The sequence below is a fragment of the Periplaneta americana genome, chromosome 1 (genome assembly GCF_040183065.1).
Source record: "Periplaneta americana isolate PAMFEO1 chromosome 1, P.americana_PAMFEO1_priV1, whole genome shotgun sequence".
NCBI classification, from domain to species: domain Eukaryota; kingdom Metazoa; phylum Arthropoda; class Insecta; order Blattodea; family Blattidae; genus Periplaneta; species Periplaneta americana.
The window spans coordinates 91,957,376-91,982,172 of NC_091117.1; the positions used below are offsets into that span (position 1 = coordinate 91,957,376).

At 34.0% G+C, this 24,797-nt stretch overlaps 1 protein-coding gene across 3 annotated transcripts in view; it reads left to right on the forward strand.

Annotated features, from left to right (window-relative positions):
• Positions 1-24,797, forward strand: part of Rph (Rabphilin) — a 652,346-nt gene that overhangs the window by 600,308 nt on the left and 27,241 nt on the right. For 2 of the 3 annotated variants that reach the window (XM_069824012.1, XM_069824031.1), the window contains 2 exons: positions 1,627-1,849; positions 15,939-16,065. In XM_069824012.1, the coding sequence (XP_069680113.1) occupies positions 1,627-1,849; positions 15,939-16,065 (350 nt within the window). The remainder of the gene's footprint in view (positions 1-1,626; positions 1,850-15,938; positions 16,066-24,797) is intronic. The other variant, XM_069824022.1, reaches the window with a different exon arrangement.

A 24,797-nucleotide genomic window follows, 5' to 3' on the forward strand; every position in this document is an offset into this window, starting at 1 on the left:
CGTCACATTACGTGATATGTGTCGGTAAAACGTCAAAATTGTATGATACTAAATATTGTGAGCTTAAGCCCTCGTCAAAGGGCTCCACAACTTGAATCACTTTAGCGCTCAACTGCCATAGTGCGCGGAGTGCAATGTCGTATTCACTACCGACGGAAATTCACGAAGTGTTACGAGTATATTATGCTTCGTTTTGGTTTCCCGTCCAAGCTGGCCCGCCTGACGGACGGAAGCAACTGTCGCAGTTATTCGTTGTTCTATGAGTCGCAATGAGTCAATTCTAGAAAATGCTTGTAATAGGGAAGTAAATAGCGCAGCACAAATTGATTCCACGGTCAAAATTTCAACCCAGAAACACAACGAACAGGTCACAAAAAATAGGCATGTAGGCCTACTAGGGAGAATAATTGATTCTTTAATATTTTGCGTAACTCACGAATTATCACAACGAAAATCAGGAATCGGCAAATGGGGAAAATTTGTTAGACTTGTTACCTTTACTTGCCAGTCTTGGTAATGTATTGGATAAACACTTAAAAAACTTCTGTTTTTAAATATACTTCACACATTATACAAAATGAATTATTATACAATATGTATGAGGTATACATCGAAGATCTGAAGCAGGACATTAATTCTATAGATTTTCTTGCTAATGCAGGCTGACGAAACAATAGACCTAATCTGTGAAAGCTAGTTTGTTATTATTTTGAGGCATATAAAAGATTGTAAACCTGTGAAAAGATTTCTTTCTTTCAAAGAGATAAACAATTGCACGGCTGATGAGGTAAAAAGGTAAAAAGGTAAAGGTATCCCCGTAACATGCCATGAAGGCACTTGGGGAGCATGGAGGTAGAGCCCCATGCTTTCCATGACCTCGGCACTAGAATGAGGTGGTGTGGTCGGCACCACGCTCTGACCGCCTTTTACCCCCGGGAAAGACCCGGTACTCAATTTTATAGGAGGCTGAGTGAACCTCGGGGCTGTTCTGAAAGTTTGGCAACGAGAAAAAATCCTGTCACCACCCGGGATCGAACCCCGGACCTTTCAGTCCGTGGCCAGCTGCTCTACCAACTGAGCTACCCGGCCGCCCAGCTGATGAGGTTCTAGAACAAAGTCTACAACCTTTCAATTTAGAAAATAGGCTCGTAGAATTTATAATTCTTCAAGATTTGTTATTATTTTTAAGTAACTGTAACGACTATAACAATTATACTATTACATATTTTACTATCATACGACATACAGGTATGGAAAATTTTACTCAAATTCTGTGTAAACTTTCAAAGTTTTGGTGTAGGCCCTAAACAGTTAAAAAAAAATACCACGGGAAATGAATGGAAAACTTAGATATAGATGAGCTTCAAGATTTAATACGCTAAATTAGGTACATATTCTATGTTTTACAATGTAACTCTGAAAGTATTACTGTACTGACATCTGAAAATTCTTTTAATGTACCGGTAATGAAAAGGGAAGTGTATGTATAATAAAAGATTACAGTTGAAAATTCAAATATTTCACCTCAGATGCTGTAATACCTTCTTAAACTAAATTGTCTATAGTTCTGATTGAGGAGAAGGGTGAGAAGTAAGATAATTATATATTGCTATATTATTTTCTCAGGGTTTGCCCAAATACGTCCTGCCAGAGAAAAAGAATAGCACTGATTCTGGGAGATATGGTGGTAGAAAACTACAACGACCAGGCCTTGAGAAGAATAGTTGGTCACGAGGCAGCAGCGGGCGTGAGTACTCCCTGTTGGTCCACACAACAACTCCATCTAGCAACAGTACAACATCTACACTTAAAAGCACAACTGCAGGATCAAAGTGTAAAAATCCTCACGGTACAATACATAATTTATTTCTACACTTATTTTATTCTGTTTAGTTATGATTTATTTATTTGAGAGATTAGTTAAGACTGGAACTATGTATAGTTTTTACTTATATATTCCATATTATGTAACTTAACTAGAGTTTAAAATTCCTCTTTATTATGTGATCGTAACAGGGCACATGGCCTAAAACTTGTATGGATGATGATGATGAGGATGATGAACTAGAGTACCGATAATTACAATTCATTAACAATAAATTACTCAGTAAGATGGTTAATTAAACAATACAATGGTCTACTGATGTCAGTCAAACGTACAGTGAAAATTAAGAATTCTTCCTTCGTCCAGATACAGAATAAAAAAGACATTCTAGAAATCCTTATTTCCGGAAATCTTTTTATGGATCTATTTGCTTTTGTATATACCTACTAAATGAACATATTTAATATTTCTTTAGCAAGTGTAGTAACTTTCGAGGAATATCACTTTTGTTGACATTGTACAAAATATTGTCCCAATATTCTTTTGAGGAAATTAACTCCATAGCCTATGTAGATGAAATTACTGGGGATCATCAGTGTGGTTTTACGCATAATAGATCGACTATTGATCAGATTTTTTGTATTCGACAGATATTGGAGAAAAAATGGGAATATAAGGGTACAGCACATCAGTTATTCATAGACTGGTTAAGAGAAAAGTTTTATATGATATTCTTATTGAATTTGATATTCCCAAGAAACTAATTCGATTACCGTAATTAAAATGTGTCTCAGTGAAAAGTACAACAGAGTCCATACAGGTCAGTTTCTGTCAGATGCTTTTTCAATTCACTGCGAGCTAAAGCAAGGAGATGCACTATCACCTTTACTTTTTAACTTTGCTCTAGAGTATGCCATCAGGAAAGTCCAGGATAACAGACAGGGTTTGGAATTGAATGGATTACATCAGCTGCTTGTCTATGCGGATGACGTGAATATGTTAGGAGAAAATCCACAAACTATTAGGGAAAACACGGAAATTTTATTTGAAGCAAGTAAGAGATAAGTTTGGAAATAAATCCCGAAAAGACAAAGTATATGATTGTCTCGTGACCAAAATATTGTACGAAATGGAAATATAAAAATTGGAAATTTATCCTTTGAAGAGGTGGAAAAATTCAAATATCTTGAAGCAACAGTAACAAATATGAATGACACGGGAGGAAATTAAACTCAGAATAAATATGGGAAATGCCTGTTATTATTCAGTTGAGAAGCTTTTGTCGTCCAGTCTGCTCTCAAAAAACTGAAAGTTAGAATTTATGAAACAGTTGCATTACCATTTGTTCTTTATGGTTGTGAAGTTTGGAATCTCACTTTGAGAGAGGAACAAAGATTAAGGGTGTTTGAGAATAAGGTGCTTAGGAAAATATTTGGGGCTAAGTGGGATGAAGTTACAGGGGAATGAAGAAAGTTACACATTGCAGAACTGCATGCATTGTATTCTTCACCTGACATAATTAGGAACATTAAATCCAGACGTTTGAGATGGGCAGGGCATATAGCACATATGAGCGAATTCAGAGTGTTAGATGGGAGACCGGAGGGAAAAAGACCTTTAGGGAGGCCGAGACGAAGATGGGAGGATAATATAAAAATGGATTTGAGGGATGTGGAATATGATTGTAGAGATTGGATTAATCTTGCTTAGGATAGGGACCGATGGCGGGCTTATGTGAGAGCAGCAATGGACCTCCGGGTTCCTTAAAAGCCATAAGTAAGTATGTAAATAAGTGTACTTATTTTACATTGTGTGAAAAACAGTGAAACATTGTATAAAAAGTCGGAAAGTGAAATGTGTTAATTTCACTGCTTTGAATAAGAATTTTTTTACAGAATTCCTGTCAGAAAATAGAACTTCGGTCATAAAGATCACAATAATTATATCATCGACAAGATGGGTGAGTTACAAAGAAAGGTACCGTACTTGACATTGCTGCTTAAACAGAATGTTGTAGATTGTTGACGTGTTTAGATGATCTCACTTTCCCAGTTAATATTTTAATAATACCTATTTTATGTATGGAATGCAGTTTATTAAGGTGAAATTTGTTTTTAATATTTGCTTTTGGTGTAAGTCTCAGTCCTACCATCATTAGTTGCACCACTGGTAAAATGTCTCCCATTTGAATGTGATAGAAGTGACAAGTGTCACATTGACCCTTTGATATTGGTTAATATCTATATCACATTTAGTCAATGATGGCAGGTTTACTAGCTTACATAAACTTTACCAGTATAAACGTTGTTAAAAGAAATTCTTCGAGAAATGTTGCATCTCACTGAAGATTATGAAACATGTTTATATGCATTTTGAACAGAAATTTCTTATTCTTTCAGTCAAACAGGTGACTGTAGTTTAATATCTTTTACTTCGGTTGCTGGAATAAGACCATGAATCATACGTAGATTCTGCTAATATTATATTCGCAACTCATTCCCACTTCCCATACTTCACAGAAACAGTGGGTTCATAAATTCAGCCACACACATATTACACCAGAGTGAGGTGCCACAGTGGTCTTATGGCTAGAGCACTGGACTTACAAATCTGTGGATTCGAGTTCGATCCTCGGTTTGTTCCGATTTATAAGTTGTGTTGGGAAAGCCCGTGGTATAGGTATAATCCAGTGTTTTCTCCAGGAGCTCCAGTTCCCTTGTGACATTCCTAACAAATCTCCTTCATCATCTCATCTCATTGCGGGTGGTAGCATAGATCAGCCTCCTATAGCGCACTATGGGCAAAGACTCTGTCGGTAAAGTGATCTACACAACTGGTTTCTTATGGGTGAATGACGAACAGTCAAGTACACGCCATTAGTTAAAAAAAAATCTTACACCAGAGCACCAGAGAATGGAGAGAGCTGAATAATGAAAAACAATCTCCTTTTTATATATTTCACATGCTAAAACACTCTGCTTATCTGAAATTTCATTTTACTCTACTTGATAACATAATATAATTTTATTTCATCATAGGTGTGTAACTTATAATATGTTGTACATATTATATATAAAAAGAAAAAATGGTCGGCTTAGAAACATTTCTTCATGATAGCTACGCAGTACAGCTGAAGGGAGATGTTACATCTATTATCTTGATGATTTCACTTAGCGTTTTCCCTCCCTCGCCTTTAGAACGAACCCAATCTTGTTCCTTATACAGTATGTGTTTAATTTCGATAATTATATAACTCACGCAATTTCCAAATACACTAATTTAGCAACAAATAAAATTCCAGATGCATCCCATTTGTTCAACGCGAGTACATGTGGAAAGGACAATAGAAAAGGCTTGTTGTCGAAATTTGTCATAGCTCAATGGTTTGCTTGACTACCTACGAAACAGAAATATGGTATTCAATTCCCGTTCATTGCTTGATTTTTTTAAGTTCGGTTTGTATTTTCACGTGGTATTAATTTCATCCCACCATCGCTGTCGTAATATTTTTGCCATATTGAGTCCTATTAGTATGGCAATGTACTAATCTATCCGAAACAAAGCACGCATGACGTAGGCCTATTATAAAAAAACTCGCATTTGTCTGACACTGTAACCCTGTACTGCTGAGCGAACCTTTTTTTTATGGTACAGTACATTAGGTCTCGTTAGCAATCAGTACTGTTGTTTCTTTTACGCTCGACTGGACGAGATTTTAAATTTGATAAAGGGACTTGTGATGTTAAATTCCATCGCTATAAAACAATAATATATATTTAAATGATAATATGATCGAATAAAGACGATAAATTACTTTCGAGTAACAACGCCACTTTTCCTTTAACCACTGGCGCAGCGAAGGAGTGATGGCAGTAAACCCTCCCTCCCCATAGCTCCACAGAGAAAAAAAAAAAAGAAACACTGTTGAAACTCTGCAACATTATAATAGTGACTTACTTGCAGTAATACACAACCTGTTTACAATAATGGCAACTCTCCCTGTAACTACTTATTCTTCTGAGAGGTCATTTTCATCATTAAGAAAACGTAGTCCTGCCTTAGGAAAAGCACAGGGGAGGAACTCCATAACGGACTGACTCTCATTTACTATACTGTAGATACACAGAATTGAACTAGTAACACTACAAACGATATTCATAGTGTCTTGTCCCTACTTCATTGCACTCATAGGCGCCAACTACTGGTATGCTCGTTCGCTCGAGCAGATCCTAGAAAGAAAGTGGGCATTCTCAGCATACCCGCACATGTGATTTCTAGTTCTTGATATTATCATCATCATCATCATCATCATCATCATCATCATCATCATCATCATCATCATCATTATTATTATTATTATTATTATTATTATTATTATTATTATTATTATTATTATTATAACTTTACTTATTATGACAGTTATTCAAAAAGTTTCACTAAATTATCGCTTAGCTTGTACTTCTGTAGATACTATTTTGAAGATACTAATGAAAACTCTAATATACTGCAATTAACCCTGGGATGGTAACGTGGGGGCCCACCAGTCCCCCACATACCTATTTCCTGGAATAGCTCAGCCAAATAGACAGTTTTTTTTTTTTTTGACCAACATGTTTTCTTTTTTCAATTCTATTAGTGTAAGCATATTGGTTCTATATAATATTAAAAAATGTATTACATTTCTTCCATATTTCAGTCTTAAAACTTGAATATAATAAGGGGTCTAATGACACCCCACGTTACCATTTATGTTAGGAAATTTCATGTTATCATTCCAGGGTTAAGTCTCTTTACACTTTCACGGCCAAGAAAAATCCCATTAAGATTAGGAAGTGGTGAGACATGTAACTTCACAGACATTCAGGAAAGGTTCCGCGATTTATATTATGAGGTAGTGCATCAAACAACAACAAGCTTGAAAACCCGAATTCCACCCTAAACAATGTCACATCTCGTAAAAATGGAACAGTTTTTACTAGGCTTAGAAGATAATAGTTATGTTATTTATATATTATGGTGATGATTTTGACATTGTAAACTTAACATCGGTGAAATAATCAACGAGTTCATCAGTAAAACAGCTATCAGGAGGTTCTATCATCGTAGGTGAGTGATTAGGCCTATATAATGTTTGCAAGTATTTATTGCATATTTTCACAACAAAATTGTATCAATAAATAATAGTTCGTGGCGCTACAGCCCTTTAAGATCCCAGACTGACCAGCCGGCTGCTGGCCTCACGTCCACATGCCGAAGCAGAGGTGGACGATCATCCAACTAGAATAGAAATATCGCGTGGTTAGCATGATGATCCCTCCAGCCGTTATAGTTGGCTTTCATAATCGGATTTTGCTACCTATTGTAGCTCCTCAATTGCATCACGATGCTGGGTGGGCACCGGTCCCATACACTAGCAGAAATTTCATGAGAAAATGTCTTTCCTCACGAAAACTCGAACCAGCGCGCATTCTGTAAGGCAGGATGCCTTAGACCACGACGTCATGGCGCGGGACACAAAATTATATTACGAATTTATAAATGTAGACAGCGCAGTTTATAACATGGACCTCGGATGTTTAGGCTCATTTAGTGTAGGTTGAAACATACGTTCTTTAATGCACCTAGTTTTAGGCAATATCATCGCTCGAGAGTTTCTCGTGTTGCATACATTTAGGGATTTTTACATAAAATTGTTGCAACCTATTCTGTTCGAGCCTAAAAATCCGAGGTCTATGACATGCCCCAAGAATTTCAAAAGTTGGCGCCTATGATTGCACTCATTGCATCTGCGCAACATCGACACATTTGCACACATGCCAGGATCATTCCTGATCCGTTGAAAAGCTGTATTGATTCGATTAATCAGTTCCTCCCTGATGTCAACAGGAATGATGTACACAACAATTTTGACATATCCTCACATGTAAAAATTAAGAGAGTTGAGGTACGGAGAACATGTAGGCCATGCAACAGATCCCCTCCTCCCTATCCACATGTCCCCAAAGGTACTGTTCACATACTGCCTGATTGCGAGGCCAAAGTGTGGAGGAGCACTATCATGTTGAAACCACATGTTCCGATGGACTGTGAGTGGGATCTCCTTTATGTGTGTAAATGTAAGGCAATCAATGTTGTGCAGATGTAATAAGTGCAATGAAATACGGGGAAGGTAGTCTGAACATCGTTTGTTGTGTTGTTGACTCAAATTTGTGACTCTCATTATTGGAATGCTTATAGACAAGGACCACAAGTTCTAGGTTGCATAACTTCTTAGGAAAGTGTTGAAAATGGTTGTATGACAGTGGTGGCCATCTTTGTTTCTGTATTATGGTTTGGGTATTTAAGACAGTCTTGGCATTACGGAATAATACATAGTAATAATAATAAATATTTTTTATCGTGATGAATCATGGTAAGTAAATTTCAAATCCGGCAATTGCCTTGATGACTGAAGGAAACTATGTAAAATCCCTGTCAGATTGGTCAGCCACTGGGCTTAAATACGCGACTTCCAGAATGCAACTATCAAACATTATCATCTGGGCCACCTCGCTTGTTCGCTCTTTATTTTGTTACATAGATATCACGGAGATGAATCGGTATTTTTTGAAGTGGCACTCCTATATCTAAAAATTAGTATACATTATTGTATACCGGTACTGATTTTATGTTACCGATACTGTATATTTCATTTAAATTTTGATACAAGTTTAATTTAAATACATTACAGCAGCCACTTCTTCAAAAGTCTGTGTAGGCTTATTCAAAACATGATTAGACTTTTGTAATGACTGACATCAGATAAGAGTACTGGTAACAAATTCTATATCATTCAATTTATATGCATATCTGCATAGCCAAATCATAAATTTAAAAAACCGTATGAAATTCGTATTTTATACACTCAATCCTATTATAACCTATGTTATAATGTAAAAAATCTATAAGTTACGGTACAAATTTCTGGATCTGTGAATTCACGGTATTTTTGAAAGACTGTGATATGTAAAATTTTAATGAACGAAAATCAGTTAACATATAGAACTATTGATTGTCCAGTCAAGTTATCTGTATATTAATTTCATTTAAATTGTATTCAGTGGCAATATTTAATACAGCTTAGCTGTGTGATATGTTTAGTATTTTTCAGTCTTAACTTATTTCAATGTTATTTTTATTTACCAAGTTTTCCCATTTGCTGAATTAGCTTGCATGGTTGATTTATAAAAACTTTATCAATAACACATACAGAAATGAAGGTGACTGACTTTGAAATAATTATTAATTATAATATTAGAAAGCCGAAAGCAATAAATAGGCTTATATGAAATAATTTATGTGAATTCTGTTATTTAGCTTACTTCTTGTAAAAATTTATACAATACCCCAGTATTATTAATACAGTAAAACTTCATTTATATTCTTACGTTTTTATGACAGTCTGAAGAGAAAACGCATAAGTAAGAAAAACGTATATTAACTGAAATGACATTTAATAACTTCTGAAATTGCATAATATGAAGACTATACGATCTAATTATGGGAAGAACGTCACTTTTGTATAATTTTCACAAGAAAAATTTATAACTTCACAGTTCAACCGTCTTTGAGTCTATAATACTGTACGATATTCAAATTTATAACACATTACTCTTGAAGAATATTAAGATTATTTTTAAGAAATCATATCTGCTTAGACCCAAAACTGGCTGATATATTACATCAATCCACAACATTTTACGAAATTGACTTGCTGTGTGATCTTCATTTAATAACATGTGATTATTTTACAAAGTAGTCGGTTATTTTGGACTGCTTGCTCGTAAGGAATAAATCATGCTCTCAAATTGTGATAACTGTTCCAGAATTTCATTTACATCATGGTGTGTTATGAAATATGTTTCACTGTTTCTAAAGTGGTAACATTGTCATTAAAGGACACAAGATTGTTGGAGGCAAGCATTGGCAGCTTAGAATTTCACGAATTTCAAAATGAGCCTCATCTTAACAATGATGTGAAATATGGGGAGGAGCATCAGCAACTCATCATAAAAAACATTCTGTTCTTCAAAATTCAGCCTTAAGATTATGCCTAGGAGTACCAAAAACCACATCAATTGTTGCCCTAGAAATTGAATGTAATAGGCCCTCTTCAACCCATCAGACACTATGTATTAAAAAAAGGATCTAAAAATACGTCATTTAAAATTGCAAGTCTCATCCAGATCTCAGACATTCTTCAAACTGTCAGATAATATGCTGTGTAATTTCTACAAAATAAACAAAGAAGAAATACCAATCTATATCACAGACATACTCATTGCTAAAACTCCAGTTGTGAACGAAATTCCTCCATGGAAATGGATGATTCCAGAACATAGTATACAAATTCCAGGAAATCATTCCAAAAATGATCCTCCATACGTTCTTAAGTTAGATGCCATGGAACTAATCTGCAGCACATATAAGGATCACCTTCAAATTTATACAGATGGATCTCTAAATCCTGATGATGGGACATCAGGAGCAGAGTATTATATTCCAAAATATCAAGAAAGCTATTTCATACCATGTTCATCCTCCTCCAGTCTTGATGCTGAATTGCTAGCTATTGAGGGTGTTACTCAAATTTCTGAAAAATATATTTGCATGTAGTACTTACCGACTCCAAGGGGGCACATAAAATTATTCCAATTCAGAAACAATTAAGTATTCTAAAAAACTCCAAAAGGAAATAACATTTCAATGGATACTTAGTCATTGTGGCATACCTGGAAACGAGAAAGTCAATAATATTGCAAAACAGGCAACATATTTGCAACCAAGACCTCTTCAAGTGATATCTCTATCCAGTGTCTTTGTTTCAGTAAGGTCTCATTTTATAAACCTATGGATCTGACAAAGGACAAATTTTATAGTCCGTTCAGAAGAAACCAAATGACCTGGAAATGTACAAAAACTTGCCCAGACATGTTCAAACATTTTTAACAAGCGCCAGAACAGGTCACATTGTCACACAATTTCACCTTTCTGATACTCCTGCTTGTCTGTGGTATAATAATCATGATGAAGATCTGGAACACATTTTTCTGCACTTTTCATTCATAAATCACAAAAAAGAAACTTAAAATCATCAGTACTGTACCAGTTTCAGAAGACACAATTCTGCAGTATATATTGACTACATCCCAAGTCTGGCTACTAGCAACAGCCATCTATAATGAACACCGATCAAAATATCCCTCATTTCTCATGAAAAACAAGACAGTGGACTATAGTCGACTTTATATTGCCAGCAAACCACTGGATACATTAAGAAGATTGATTAATTAACATTGAACGCATACTGTATTTTCGCGTTTTTTGCATTTTTACAGCAAACTTAATTTCGAGAAAAATGGATTAGAACATATAAATGACGTTTCGTATCTCTGGAGTTTAAAATATGATCGTATAAATATAAAAAAAAAACGCATAAACGAAAAACTTATAATTGAAATATATTAACATGGAATGGATAGAAAGTTTGCTGGGACTTAAGAAAAAAAATGAATAAGCGTGAAAAACACGTAAGTACAAAAGGTATAAAAGAAGTTTCATTGCAGTACTGGTATCTTTCAAGATTTACAGTGTAACCATTACTACCATATACAAGGTAATTCACGACTAATGACCCGCACTTTAAGTACACTTCTATAGGTCATTTTGAGCATACAATGTCATATGAACATGGGTCCGATTATCAACTGATTGAATCCTACGAAAGCAGCAGTGGTTTTGAGAAGAACTAAGAATTATTCACTAAAATTACATAGATATATTAAGAAATGTTAATTAAAAATACTGTATTAATCGTAAAATAAACATATATCAGTTTGGAAGCAGATTTAAAAATATTCCTCTTTCCATTTTAATGAACTTGGCCGCACGGATGTGAATGGCATGCATAGTGTTCCTTAACTCAACATGGCTGTCCCTGATGAGTGCAGTAGCATGCACAATATGGGCAGATCTGTCTTCCCCTTCCCCCATACTTCACGTCACAGCGCAATCATTCTTTTAGTTTATGTTCCAATGTTTGTATTACGATGCAACTCTCCGAAGTCTGATTCACAGTATGACATTTGGATTTTTACAAGTAACTTTCAAACTAATTATAATGGGACCCATGTTTATATGACTTTTTATGCTTAAAATGGACTATAGAATTGATTCTTAAAGTGTGGCTCTAGCCGTGAATCATTCTGTACACTATATGTTAAATGCTCGTAACAGATTTGTCTACTTCTTTTGAACACTAATTTAAGTGTTGAAGTATATCAATGCGCTGTTTCATATGCAAAATCATAGTCCGCAATCTTCATTTCGAATTTACATTATTATATGTTTCTTTTCATCACTGGTATTATTATTCCAAGTACACATACGTATATTAATAATAATTTTATCAAGTGATCATGGGGAATTAAATAGAGAAATAGGTACTTTAATACAGTTATGTACATTAAGCTGTCGGATGTGAATTTGAAGTTATTTCTGTGCAGTTAATAATTGAAAGATGTTAACGTAGTTCTTAAGATAGTTAAAATAAGGAAGCGAACACACAGAGAAAGAGAGTAAGAGAGCAAGAAGAGATCCACTTCTTTATAATATATATTTCCACAATTATATAGCTACAGAAAACTCTAAAATTCTAGATAGTAATTGCACGATCACTCACTCCCTCACTCTTTGTCTATCTCTTTGCCTCTTCCCTTTCTGCTCCCTTTCTTTTTTATCTCCTTTCCTCTGTAACTCGTCATCTTGGTATTACCGGTACGTTAACATTTTTTTTATTTAAAGTTTTCATTTCTGTCATAACCTCAAAATAACAACAGTACCGGTACAATAACTTAAAACTAATTAGAGATTATTTTTGCTCAGTGTTTTATTCTGTAGGCCTATGTGATTTTCCAAAAATAGGGGAGGATAGCTCTCTCTTGTTTTCTTTCATGCCCAGTATTGGAAAGCTATCAGACATAAGTTCTCATTGTTGAATCGAAATCCAAGTTTCTTCTCCTAGCCAATAAGAATTACTGTAGCAGTAACATTTACCATATAGTCAAGAGTTAGCCATATGGCCTGCAGTACTCTCAGTCCATCACCTAGACCTAGAGAGTACGTTAAGCTACTAATTGATATGAATATAAATTCATTACCGGTACATATATACACAGAAGTGTTCTGCCCATGGGCAGGTCTTTCACTGCAAACTCAGCAATCTCAATCTTTCCTATTTTCTGCCTTCCTTTCAGTCTCCGCATATGATCCACATATCTTAATGTCGTCTATCATCCAACTTCTGCCCCAAACTCTTCTCCCGTTCACCATTCCTTCCAGTGCATCCTTCAGAAGACAGTTGCTTCTCACCCAGTGACCCAACCAATTTCTTTTTCTCTTTATGATCAGTTTCAGCATCATTCTTTCTTCATCCACCTTTCCAACACAACTTTATTTTTTATTCTGTCTGTCCACTTCACATGCTCCATTCTTCCCCATATTCACATATCAAATGCTTCTATTTGTTTCTCTTCACTTCGTCGTAATGTCCATGTTTCTACCCCATTCAATGCCACTCTCCACACAAAGCACTTCAGTAGTCTCTTCCTTAGTTCTTTTTCCAGAGATCCGCAGAAGATGCTCCTTTTTCTATTAAAAGCTTCCTTGGCCATTGCTACCTCCTTTTGACTTCCTGGCAGCAGCTCATGTTACTGCTTATAGCACACCCCAAGTATTTGAAGCTGTTCACTGGCTCTACTACCTCATTTAGAATTCGTAAGTTTACCTTCTTTATTTTTCTTTCGACAACCATTGTCTTAGGTCTTGTGTACATTTATCTTCAATCCATACTGCTCACAGCTGTCATTTAGTTTCAGTAGCATATCCCTTAGTATCATCTCCTCTTCTGCTGAAAACGCCACATCATCAGCTAAACTTATGCACTTTGTTGTAGTCTAATTATTAATTATGTAATTGCAGATTTTTAAATATGACACTGATTTTTAGTAAACATGTTATTCCATCTATGTGTTCTTCACTATTTTTCTTTGCAGTTATATTATTTAAACGCTACCTTTCTGTCCTAAACAATAATTTATTGCTTTTACGTACCGATACTATTGTACCAAGATATGATTGTTTTTAGGTATATTTTTTTAAATAAAATTTTAATTTTTGTATGATACTTAAAATATCTTGTTTTTCACTTACCAGTACTGTATTCATATAGGATGAGTAAAATGACTTCATTTAAAATCCCTACTGCTATGTTGACTCCTATGATTCAAATGTTAGAGAATAGGAATTGAGTAGACCTATTAATTAACTTATGAAAAATGTTAATATGTAATGGTGATAAATTCATTACAGAAAATAATACCATTTCAAAATAAATACGGTATATAGTGGTTGAGTGGATTATCTGTGAAATATGAACATGACATGGAGTTCATGGGCTGTAGAGCATATTCCCCCTGCCAGCTGGCAAAAAGATTTTGCTATTAAACTCGCACACTAGAGTGACTAACAAAATACTACCGTAGGCTCCTTATTATTATTTTAAGAGTTACGTACTCATCCATGCCATGCAAGGAGATGCTGGAACTGTCTACCTAAATGCATGTGTTTGTTCGTTGCTTATGGTCTGTTAGGAAAGGAAAGGTGAAATGGAAAACAATAGGCCTAATTATTCTATTCTGCAACGAATGTTCATTTATGAATCATATGTTCGTACTGAACATGGAAGAGGTGATAGTAGGAGGAAGAAGAATAAAGTGCATAAGATTTGCTGATGTTAGCATTGTTAGCAGAAGAGGAGATGATATCGGTACTAAGGGATGGGCTACTGGAGGTAAATGATAGCTGTGAGCAGTATAGGATGAAAATAAATGCAAACAAGACCAAGACCATCGTTACTGGAAAAAACAAAGAAGGTAAACTTGCAAATTCTAAATGAGGAAGTCAAACAAGTGGACAACATTCGGGAGGGAGAGAAGAGAGAGAGAGAATGGATGATAGAGTCATCAGTCATCACTAACAACATATGGCCCCCTTGATCTCCCGATATAATCCGTGTGATATTATCCACACACCCTAGATCAGTGCTTTCAACTGAGGACCTCGGCCCTCAAACAAAATAATGATGATGATGATGATGATGATGATGATGATGATGATGATGATGATGATGAAATTTTTAAAACCTGTTCTATAACAATTTAAACATTCGTCATTTTATGTTAAATTAAAAACATAATAATTAAATTATTTTCTTTATGAATTTATGTTACCTACGAAGTTTTCATTCCTTACGATCTCTCTCTCTCTCTCTCTCTCTGTCTTTGTCTCTCTCTCTGAATGTTCGATTGTCGTCTAACTCCTAACTATAAGATTGTTTTAAAATAAACCAAATTTCGCATTACTATGTTCTACAGTCTACACCTTATACTACTAAAGTAATGCGAGGAAAAGAGGGGGTTCATATCATAAATGTTGAGAAACACTGCCTTTGAGTTTGACGAACTAAAGAATAACATCCATCAAGATTAATACCGTTTCTCAAAGAGAACTAGAAAGGTGATGGGTAATCTTCTAAGCAGATACGGTACCAAAAGTATGTAGAAGGTGAAGGTAGATAGTTCCAGCGTCTTCTTGCATGACATGGGTGAGTAGGCCTAGAGAACTTTGCAAAAATGAAAATAACTAGTTTTCAGATAAATCTATAAACATCTAATTAAATATATAATTCACACCCCAACTCTGGCTAATAGCAACAGGCATCTATAATGAACACCGATCAAAATACCCCTCATTTCTCGTGAAAAACAACAACTGAATAGACTACAGTGGACTATAGTGGACTTTATGTTGTCAGCAAACAGCTGGATATATTAAGAAGATTGATAATTTACTGCGATAATTAATTACTGGTACATATAGGCTGATCTTCTTAATAGTGAACATTTAGAGTAACTATAAATTCTTAATTATATAAGAACCGTACCAAATTTGTTTTTCAATACGATTTAATATAGGCCTGTATAACGTTTTATATTCTATTGACTTTTTCTTACAGTAATTTGTGGTAAAGGAAGTGGTGAATTTGAGGAAGAGAGCAGTTCAGAAGATGAAGTAAACAGAAGAGCTCGCCAAGCGAGAAGTCGTCGTTTAGATGATACTGATACAGGCGGCAGTAGACAAAGGTAAGCCAAAACAACATAAATATAAAAATTACTATCATATTCATAATGTGACTCTCAAAACTTATATAATTCCATAGTTCTTTTACAATTTCTTAATTAAACCTTGCATATAAATCTGAAACATAAACTAAATTTCGGATTTAATTGAAACAGAACACTTATCAGAATAAGAGTAATAAATTCTCTATAATGGTAGATAGTTCGGACTTGGGGTGGTTATTCAATTTTTAAAGAAATTTTTGTAAACTGTCTCTGAACTTTCGGCAGATAATCTCAAATAAGATATGAAATGTAAAGCATTCTTATTACTCTATAATTTCTATATTATAAATTAATACAACATTTATTTTCTTTAGTATCAATAAATTTCTCTAACATATGTCCATATCGTTTTTAAGATTTTACGTGCCATAAATTGTCGCAACTCCTCCAAAATCCACTATGTGCATTTAAACGGATTTTTCAGGAGAAAGGAAAAAGCATTATTACTTTTAATTCCTTGATTTTCAAAGCTACTTTCGGTATAATTTCAATCATCATATGAAAAATTAAAAAATTATACCGAAAGTAGCTTTGGAAATCAAGGAAATTAAAAATGAATACTGTGTTCTTTCTCCCGAAAAATCTCTTTAAATGCATATGGCGGATTTTGGAGGCACAGCGACGAAATGTGAAACAATTTGAGAAGTATTCCTACATGGACTAATTTTTACTAAATTTCAACATTTAAATTTATCAGTAATCTCATTTTAATTTAGATTAAACAATTACTGCTAAAATACAAGGTGGGTAAAAGTCGCTTTCCTCAATCTGGGTATTCATTCTTAGGTTTCATACTTGTAAACATATACAGATGTCATAACTTGAATAAACGAATAGCTGGTGTAATAACTGGTGGGTTGACAACCTTTTCGTGCGTCAACTGTTTTTCTGATGTCACGTCTTGAAAACAGCCCTCGTTTTGCCGAAATGCAGTTAACATGGCAACAGGATGGAGCACCACCTCATTTTGGTGTAGGAGTGAGAGACTTCTTGAACCAGCAATTCCATGAATGGATTGGTCGTCGTGGCAGAACAGAATTGCCACGCAGATCATGCGACCTGACGCCATGTGATTTTTCACTGTGGGGTATTCTGAAAAATGATGTTTTTTGCTCAGAAACAGCAGCATCTGCATCAGTTGCGACAGATGATCGAACAGTCACTCGTGAAAATCGATGAAAATCGTGAGTTATGTTCTGCCATCTGTAAATCAGTATCTAAATGTTGTGAAACAAGGCCTTCATTTTGAACAAAATCTGTATAAAGGAATGTGTAGTCAAATATAAATTAAATGTAATTAAATGTAAGGAAGTGTTTGGGGAAAGCGATTTTTGACCCACATTGTAGATGAGTACCATAAGTTGAGTAATAGGTTAAATTACACAGCAGATAATAAGTATACAGCATTTTTCTGAACACTTTTTGTACCGGTACTGTAAAACTTTCCATGGAATTCTGTGTATTAACTCTCTTACTTTGTATTTATCAACGACAAAATGTGGAACGCCCCAAGAAAGAGATGAAGAGAACTGTCTCCTAAATTAGAAACATGTGTGATCTATTATTATATGAGGTAGAAAAAAAAAGAACGTTTTTTTGTCCAGCCATCTACCGAGAATACCTACTGATATTTCCAGGTCTAAATGCCTCAAAAATGGCATATACAGAAGATCACATGTCTTTATTATTATCGACAGAAGAAAGTTTACAAGTTATTAAGTCATAAATCATGCTAGAATATTGTACTCCATCACCCACAGTTATCTTTTACTGAGTGCAGCCAGAGTGTGATAGTGAAGTCCGACAGATTGTTATTTCAATGCACTGGTATACATATTATTTAATTTAACAAAACTAGTAATTAATTTAAATACTAATTACTGACCATAGGTCTCATTCCATAGCCTTACCAGACTATTCATTACTTTTATCCTCATATTTAAAGTCTCTAAATACTATAGTTAATCACTGCATAATACAGTGAAATCTCAGTATAACGTACATAAAAAAATAATATTTTGTGTACTTTATTTTGAAAAATGCGTTATAATGAAAAAAAGGAAGTTACTTATGGGAGAGTGTGCGCCTAAGAGAGCTTATACTTATGTATGTACATAATCCCATTTTTTAAGGTAATTTCCACCTCTGATACGTGTGAACTTTGATGCTATATGTATATTGTGCAGGAAATCAAGTACCTATTGGTATCGTACACTAAGCTTGATGAATAATAGATTATATTATAATGAGCATTTCGTACTATGTATAATTAATTTAAAAGCCCTTATTTTGGTAAGTGGTCTGGTTTACATTAATTTCAGATATCATAAAATGATATTAAAATGTCGCTTAATTTTTTTAATTACTTTGAAGTCATATCATAGGCTATACATATGTTTAAATTACTACATAATTTGAAAAATATTGTAAATACTCTTAATCAACTAAATGAGAACGTAAAAGTAAGAATGGTGTAAGTATGGAATTTCAACCTTAATTCGTGTTGTACAGTGGCGTGCGGTGCATAATTTACTTATGTAAGATTTATATAAATGAAAATGCAGAATCATGAGTGCAACATCCGGCATTTTTGGGGTATGCAATTTTAAAACTAAACTTCTTTAAAAGTAAAATTTGTTATGTTTCTCTATCCCGTGGAAATTTTGTTAATGACGCGGTCATAAAAAGTACTTTCACTCTTTAGGTACTTCAGCATTTTCTTCTTGATGGAGATGATGGATAGTTGTGCGAGTCTCTGCTGTCCTTGACTAGTTCTCGTGTAAGTATGGATGCATTTGAGGGCAGAAAATTGCTGTTCTATGGATGCACTTCTGGCGAGAATTGTCACTGTCGACTCGCACAATTTATACTGTTGATGTAGTTTTTCAACCACTCTTCTTTCCCTAAAAATATTTCCGTAGACCATAGATCATATATTTAAATTGTTCTGGGGTTCTAAAAATCTATCATGTTACTCCTCTGTTCAATAAATGTTTGTTAATGAGAGTCACAGCTTTTACTTATACAGCTAATAATTGTTCTATTGGCCTCTTTTGGTTGCTCTTCTCTGCTGTACTGCACTTGTGGACGTGCTGGCACTGCCTATTTGTAATTCTGTTGAAACAGACCCCTTGTAACTGTACAGGATGGAATATAACAATAGAAAGTTTCACAGTAAGAATGTATATAGGCTATATTTATATATTTTTTCATGTTGTTAGATTACATTACTTTTTTATATACCGTATGTACAGTATGGGTAACTAAAACAAATTATTTTTGTTTGCAAATATACATGTCTGTACAATTGCAAGGTATATTGACAAGACATCAAGATGATAATCCGTTAAAAATATTTTAATGTATTTCATTGCTAGCCCATTTACTTTATAATTTTGTACAATTTATATGTTTTCAAAGAAAGTTCATTCTATTGAAGATATCTTGTGAAATACGAAATAAAAACAGCGAATTCTCTCATATTTTCAAATTATAGTTTGCCTCCTTGTATAATTTTAAATATGAGATAAATCATCTTGTTGTGTATTTCATTGTCATACACTGCGCATCTATTATGTATTTTCAAACTTTCAACGCATCTTGGCAATATTTTGTATGTTATTTGATGTAAAATCAAAATAATTCATTGTGCCGTTTGAATGAACTGAACGTAAGATATGAAGCTTACAATATGTTAAAACATCTCATAGATGAGTCGTATTTGCTGTATATTACATAAAATCAAAACATGCAAGAATATAATAAGATAATTGCCATACTATATTTTAAGTATGAAAATTTTAACTCAAAACTAACGATCTAAAAAAATCTACAAGCTTACATTTTTTCGGCATATGTATTTTACATCTTTTACATGTTAAATTCTATCGTACCTGGTTAACATGTTTCGGCCTATTATGGGCCTTCTTCAGAACCAGGTACGGTAGAATTTAACACGAGAAAGATGTATAATAGATATTCCGAAGTGATATAGTGTTAAAAGTTGTATAATCAAGATGTATTAAATTTTTTCTTTAATTTATTGAATACCGGTACTCTTCATATGAGTGATTAGTTGAAAAAAGAACACTATAATTTATTATTATTATTATTATTATTATTATTATTATTATTATTATTATTATTATATTCTATCTGTTATTATGTCATAAAATTAATAGGTCTAAAGCATATTTAAATAATTTTGAAGAATGTATTTTTTGTAAATTTCTATTTATTTAATTTTCAATGTTACTAACGATAATTCTTTCTAAAATAAGAATGTTTTGAATGTCGTAGTTATTTAAAAACATTAAACGTGTTTTAAAAAGTATATCTAAATATATTTTATTGCAACCCCTTATCTAGCTGGAACCTAAGTCACCTCAATATAATTGGAGACTAAAAAAAGCAAATATTGCAAAATTAATTCCCATTACATCTTACAGATCTAGTTTAAGTTTCGTCGCACGCCACTGATTTTAGATGTCCATCTTAGTACCATACGTTTTCCATTGTAGAAGAGTTGTATTTTATTAGCATTAAAGGGAATATGGAGTTGAAAAATATATATATTCGCATGTTTGTCAGTGTTGCTTAAAAATAATCTTTTAGTTGGTGTTGCAACTCTCTACAGCATAGCAGATTTGAATAATCGTGCTACTCAAGCTACCAGCCCATTACGTTTTACCATCAGTTTATTTCTTTTCGTAACAATAAAAACGAAATTGCATGTCATATCATGTGTAATATTATGTTGTACTGTACATCAAACAGTCTCCTTAACAGAATATTTCTAGTACGGTACCTATATTATGTAGTTCAGAGAATTCATTCACTTAATTTAAATAATATAATTCATTAACCTTCATTACAAATTAGATATTCGACAAAATAATTTTAAAATTCTACATAAGTGTAATAATATATTTTATTGCTATACTTTGCATTTAAATAATGATTAAATACATTTAAAATCAATGTGTGAATAATTTATTCCTGAAGATGAATTTGCATCTTACAGTTTGTTAAATGAATTACATTAGCCATATTATATCTGTTACGGTACATATGTTTGAATGTAATTGATTTTAATTGATAATATTCATTAATGTTAACAGTAGTTTCGTTAGTTACGAGAAATATGTTTTAATGATCAGTTATTATTCATAATAGGTAACAGAATTGTACTTATTTAAATTAAGTTATAGAATTGTAAACTAAAGTACCGGTATCTAATTTTATATTCTGTAATTTATAAAATAAAAAGACAGAGAGTTATAATACCATCTTTAACTGAATGAAGACCCTTAGGAATTCTTGACTTGCATTGAAATTGCTCTTAAAAAGTAAACTTTACTTTCTTGATAGGTCATTCTTTGTGTTATATGTTGCATGTTACTTGTCATTTGTATTAAAATATTACGTATATTATTGTGTAGCTTTCCAAAGTTATAATGTGTTCGATTACCTTCCTGGGAAAAGTTATTCCAAATATACCAGTACCGTACCGTAACTTTCAAAATATTTGTTTATCATCATTCTAATAGTATTGTTTTGGTGTAGCATTTCTCCATAATTGACATTGTAATTTCTAACTTAAGATTTACAGCGAACATGCACACAGTTTCTTTTTCATTTGGAGAAGTGATGTAGAAAGAACAATTTATTAAGATGTTACCCAATTTCCTCTTTTCTTTCTTGCATTTCTACAAATTGTATAACTGATAAATAAATAAGAATAATTTAACGCAGTGTCTGAATAAATTTATTATTAACTTCTATTTCAGTCGATTAATGGCTTGTTACATTAGAGATTAGAGTTCAAATCCCGATATATGAATGTATTCTCCAAGATTTATGGTGACGAAATGTCTGTGGGACAGATTTTTTCTGAGTACTTAACATTCTTCAATCCCCCACCCACCAATTTCATCCATTGTTACTTCATTATCATCATATCATTTCACTGATTCTGTTGAGATTTAAACGGCAGGTTATCGGTTCCTGGTCAGGTGTAAAGTCCACTTGCAAAACATTTCTCTCCATCACTTATTTGTTCACTCCCTAATAGGTGCTTGTACCGGTAGTGAATTGCTTTGTGTTACATTACGGAAGTTTTAAAAATATCCAATGGCAGCATTTATGAGTGTGTAAGCTTATGTGTCTTTAAATTGTGTATACATGTAGAGTTAGTTTAAGTATTTATAAATTACAATTGTTAATGAAATAGCTCCTGTTATTTCAAAATTAAAAGGGAAGAAGCTTCATAATCAAATCAAAGAAGGTATAAACAATGTAATGGCGTTTATGACTAAAGAAGTTTCTCAAGGAATTGAAATTTCTCTACATAAAGTTCAAGAGCAAATGGCAATGGCTACAGACGTGTCCAGTAGTAGTGTCCAGAAAACTGTGATAGAAACGAGAAAACTAGAATGTGGAATGGTACGTCTTGTGAAATGCTGGATGAGAGAAGAAAACAATTAAAAGAAGTGTCTTGAAGCTAGACACATTTGATGAGAGTGTAGTGCGAAGGATAGTGTGTGATTTTTATATTACCAAGAAACGCATTCCAACAGTCACCGCATTAAGAATGAAACTGAAAGACGAAATTGGCTTTAATAGCGGCAGTACTAATGTTAGAACTTTGCTAAAAGACCTAGGATTTTCTTGGAAGAAAATGAAAACAATTAGTAGACCATTATTAGTTGAGAAATGCGATATTAGACAAAAGAGAATAATTCCAAACAACATGAAACAACAACTAAAAACCAATCAAACCAGGAGCACCTAAACTAAACACACTACCGAAAATACATAAAGAAAACATACCCATCAGACCATTAGTCAATCATCTAAATGCACCAACACACAAACTAGCCACATACATGGACAAAACCATAAGGAACAACATAAAATTCGAAAAACAAACAATAATAAAGAACAACATAGACATAGTGAATAAAATAAAAGACAAACATATCCCACACAATACAACATTAGCAACTTTCGACATAACCAACCTATACACAAACATACCCATAAAAGAGACACTACAGATACTAGAACAAATGCTCAAAAACAACAACACACCACAAGAACACATTAAAGAAATCATCCACACCACAGACATCATCACAAAACAAAACTACTTCACATACAATAACAAATATTACACACAAACCGAAGGCCTACCCATGGGATCACTCATTTCCAGCATACTAGCAGAAATATTCTTACACCACATAGAACAGACATACATACTAAACAAAGACAACAACAAACACGCAGACAACATCATATATTGGCACAGATACGTAGGCATACAAAGGAAACAAAAGAAAGATCCAAAACCTACATCAACACATAAACAAAAAGCTACACTACACATTAGAAATTGAAAACAACAAATCCATAAATTTTCTAGACATCACAATAACCAAAGTAGACAACAAACACACATTCAAAGTACCGGTATACAGAAAATCCACAACAACAACAACAACACACATATCGGTACACAACACATCCAACCACCCCACACAACACAAACAAGCTGCATTCCGAACAATGGTACACAGACTACTCAACAAACCAATAAACCAACAAGATTACAACGAAGAGCTAAACACAATCAAATACATAGCACAAGAAAATGGATACAACTCTAACATAATAGACAACATAATACGTAAGACAAAACATAATCACAAAAAACATAAGAATACAACACAAACACAAGAACACAAAAAATACATCACACTAACATACGAAAACAAAAACACTCACAAAATTGCAACCTCATTCAAGAAATTAAATTACAACATCGCATACAGAACAAATAACACTCTACAAAAACATCTCAACACACAAACAAACAAATACAACCATACAGGCGTAGGCCTATGGTAAAAAGGTAAAGGTATCCCCGTCACATGCCATGAAGGCACTTGGGGGGCATGGAGGTAGAGCCCCATGCTTTCCATGACCTCGGTACTAGAATGAGGTGGTGTGGTCGGCACCACGCTCTGACCGCCTTTTACCCCCGGGAAAGACCCGGTACTCAATTTTATAGGAGGCTGAGTGAACCTCGGGGCCATTCTGGAAGTTTGGCAACGAGAAAAAATCCTGTCACCACCTGGGATCGAACCCCGGACCTTCCAGTCCATAGCCAGCTGCTCTACCAACTGAGGGCGTAGGCCTATACAAACTCAAATGTAACTCCTGCAACAACTTCTACATAGGAGAGACAGGCAAATCGTTTCTAACACGTTACCAAGAACACATCACAGCCATAACAAAATTACAAAACACCTCCACATATGCAGAACACATTACAAATGCTAACCACACCCACAGAGACATCAACACAGGCATGGAAATACTACACATCCAACCAAAAAGCCAGAAACTAAACACACTAGAACAATATGAAATATACAGACACACAAAAACACACCCCAACGAAATTCTCAACACACAACTCAACTTCAAAACACACACACACTCTTTGACTCCACACTATACCACAGGAGCACACCCTCACAGGAAACAGAACAAGTGGCGCCAAGACCAACAACTACCAGTTCTGAAGATGACCCATAAATAGGTCGAAATATGTAAATGAGGTACGTTGAAATTTAACACAGGAAAGTCTTACCATACATATTCCGAAGTATACAGTGTTAAAA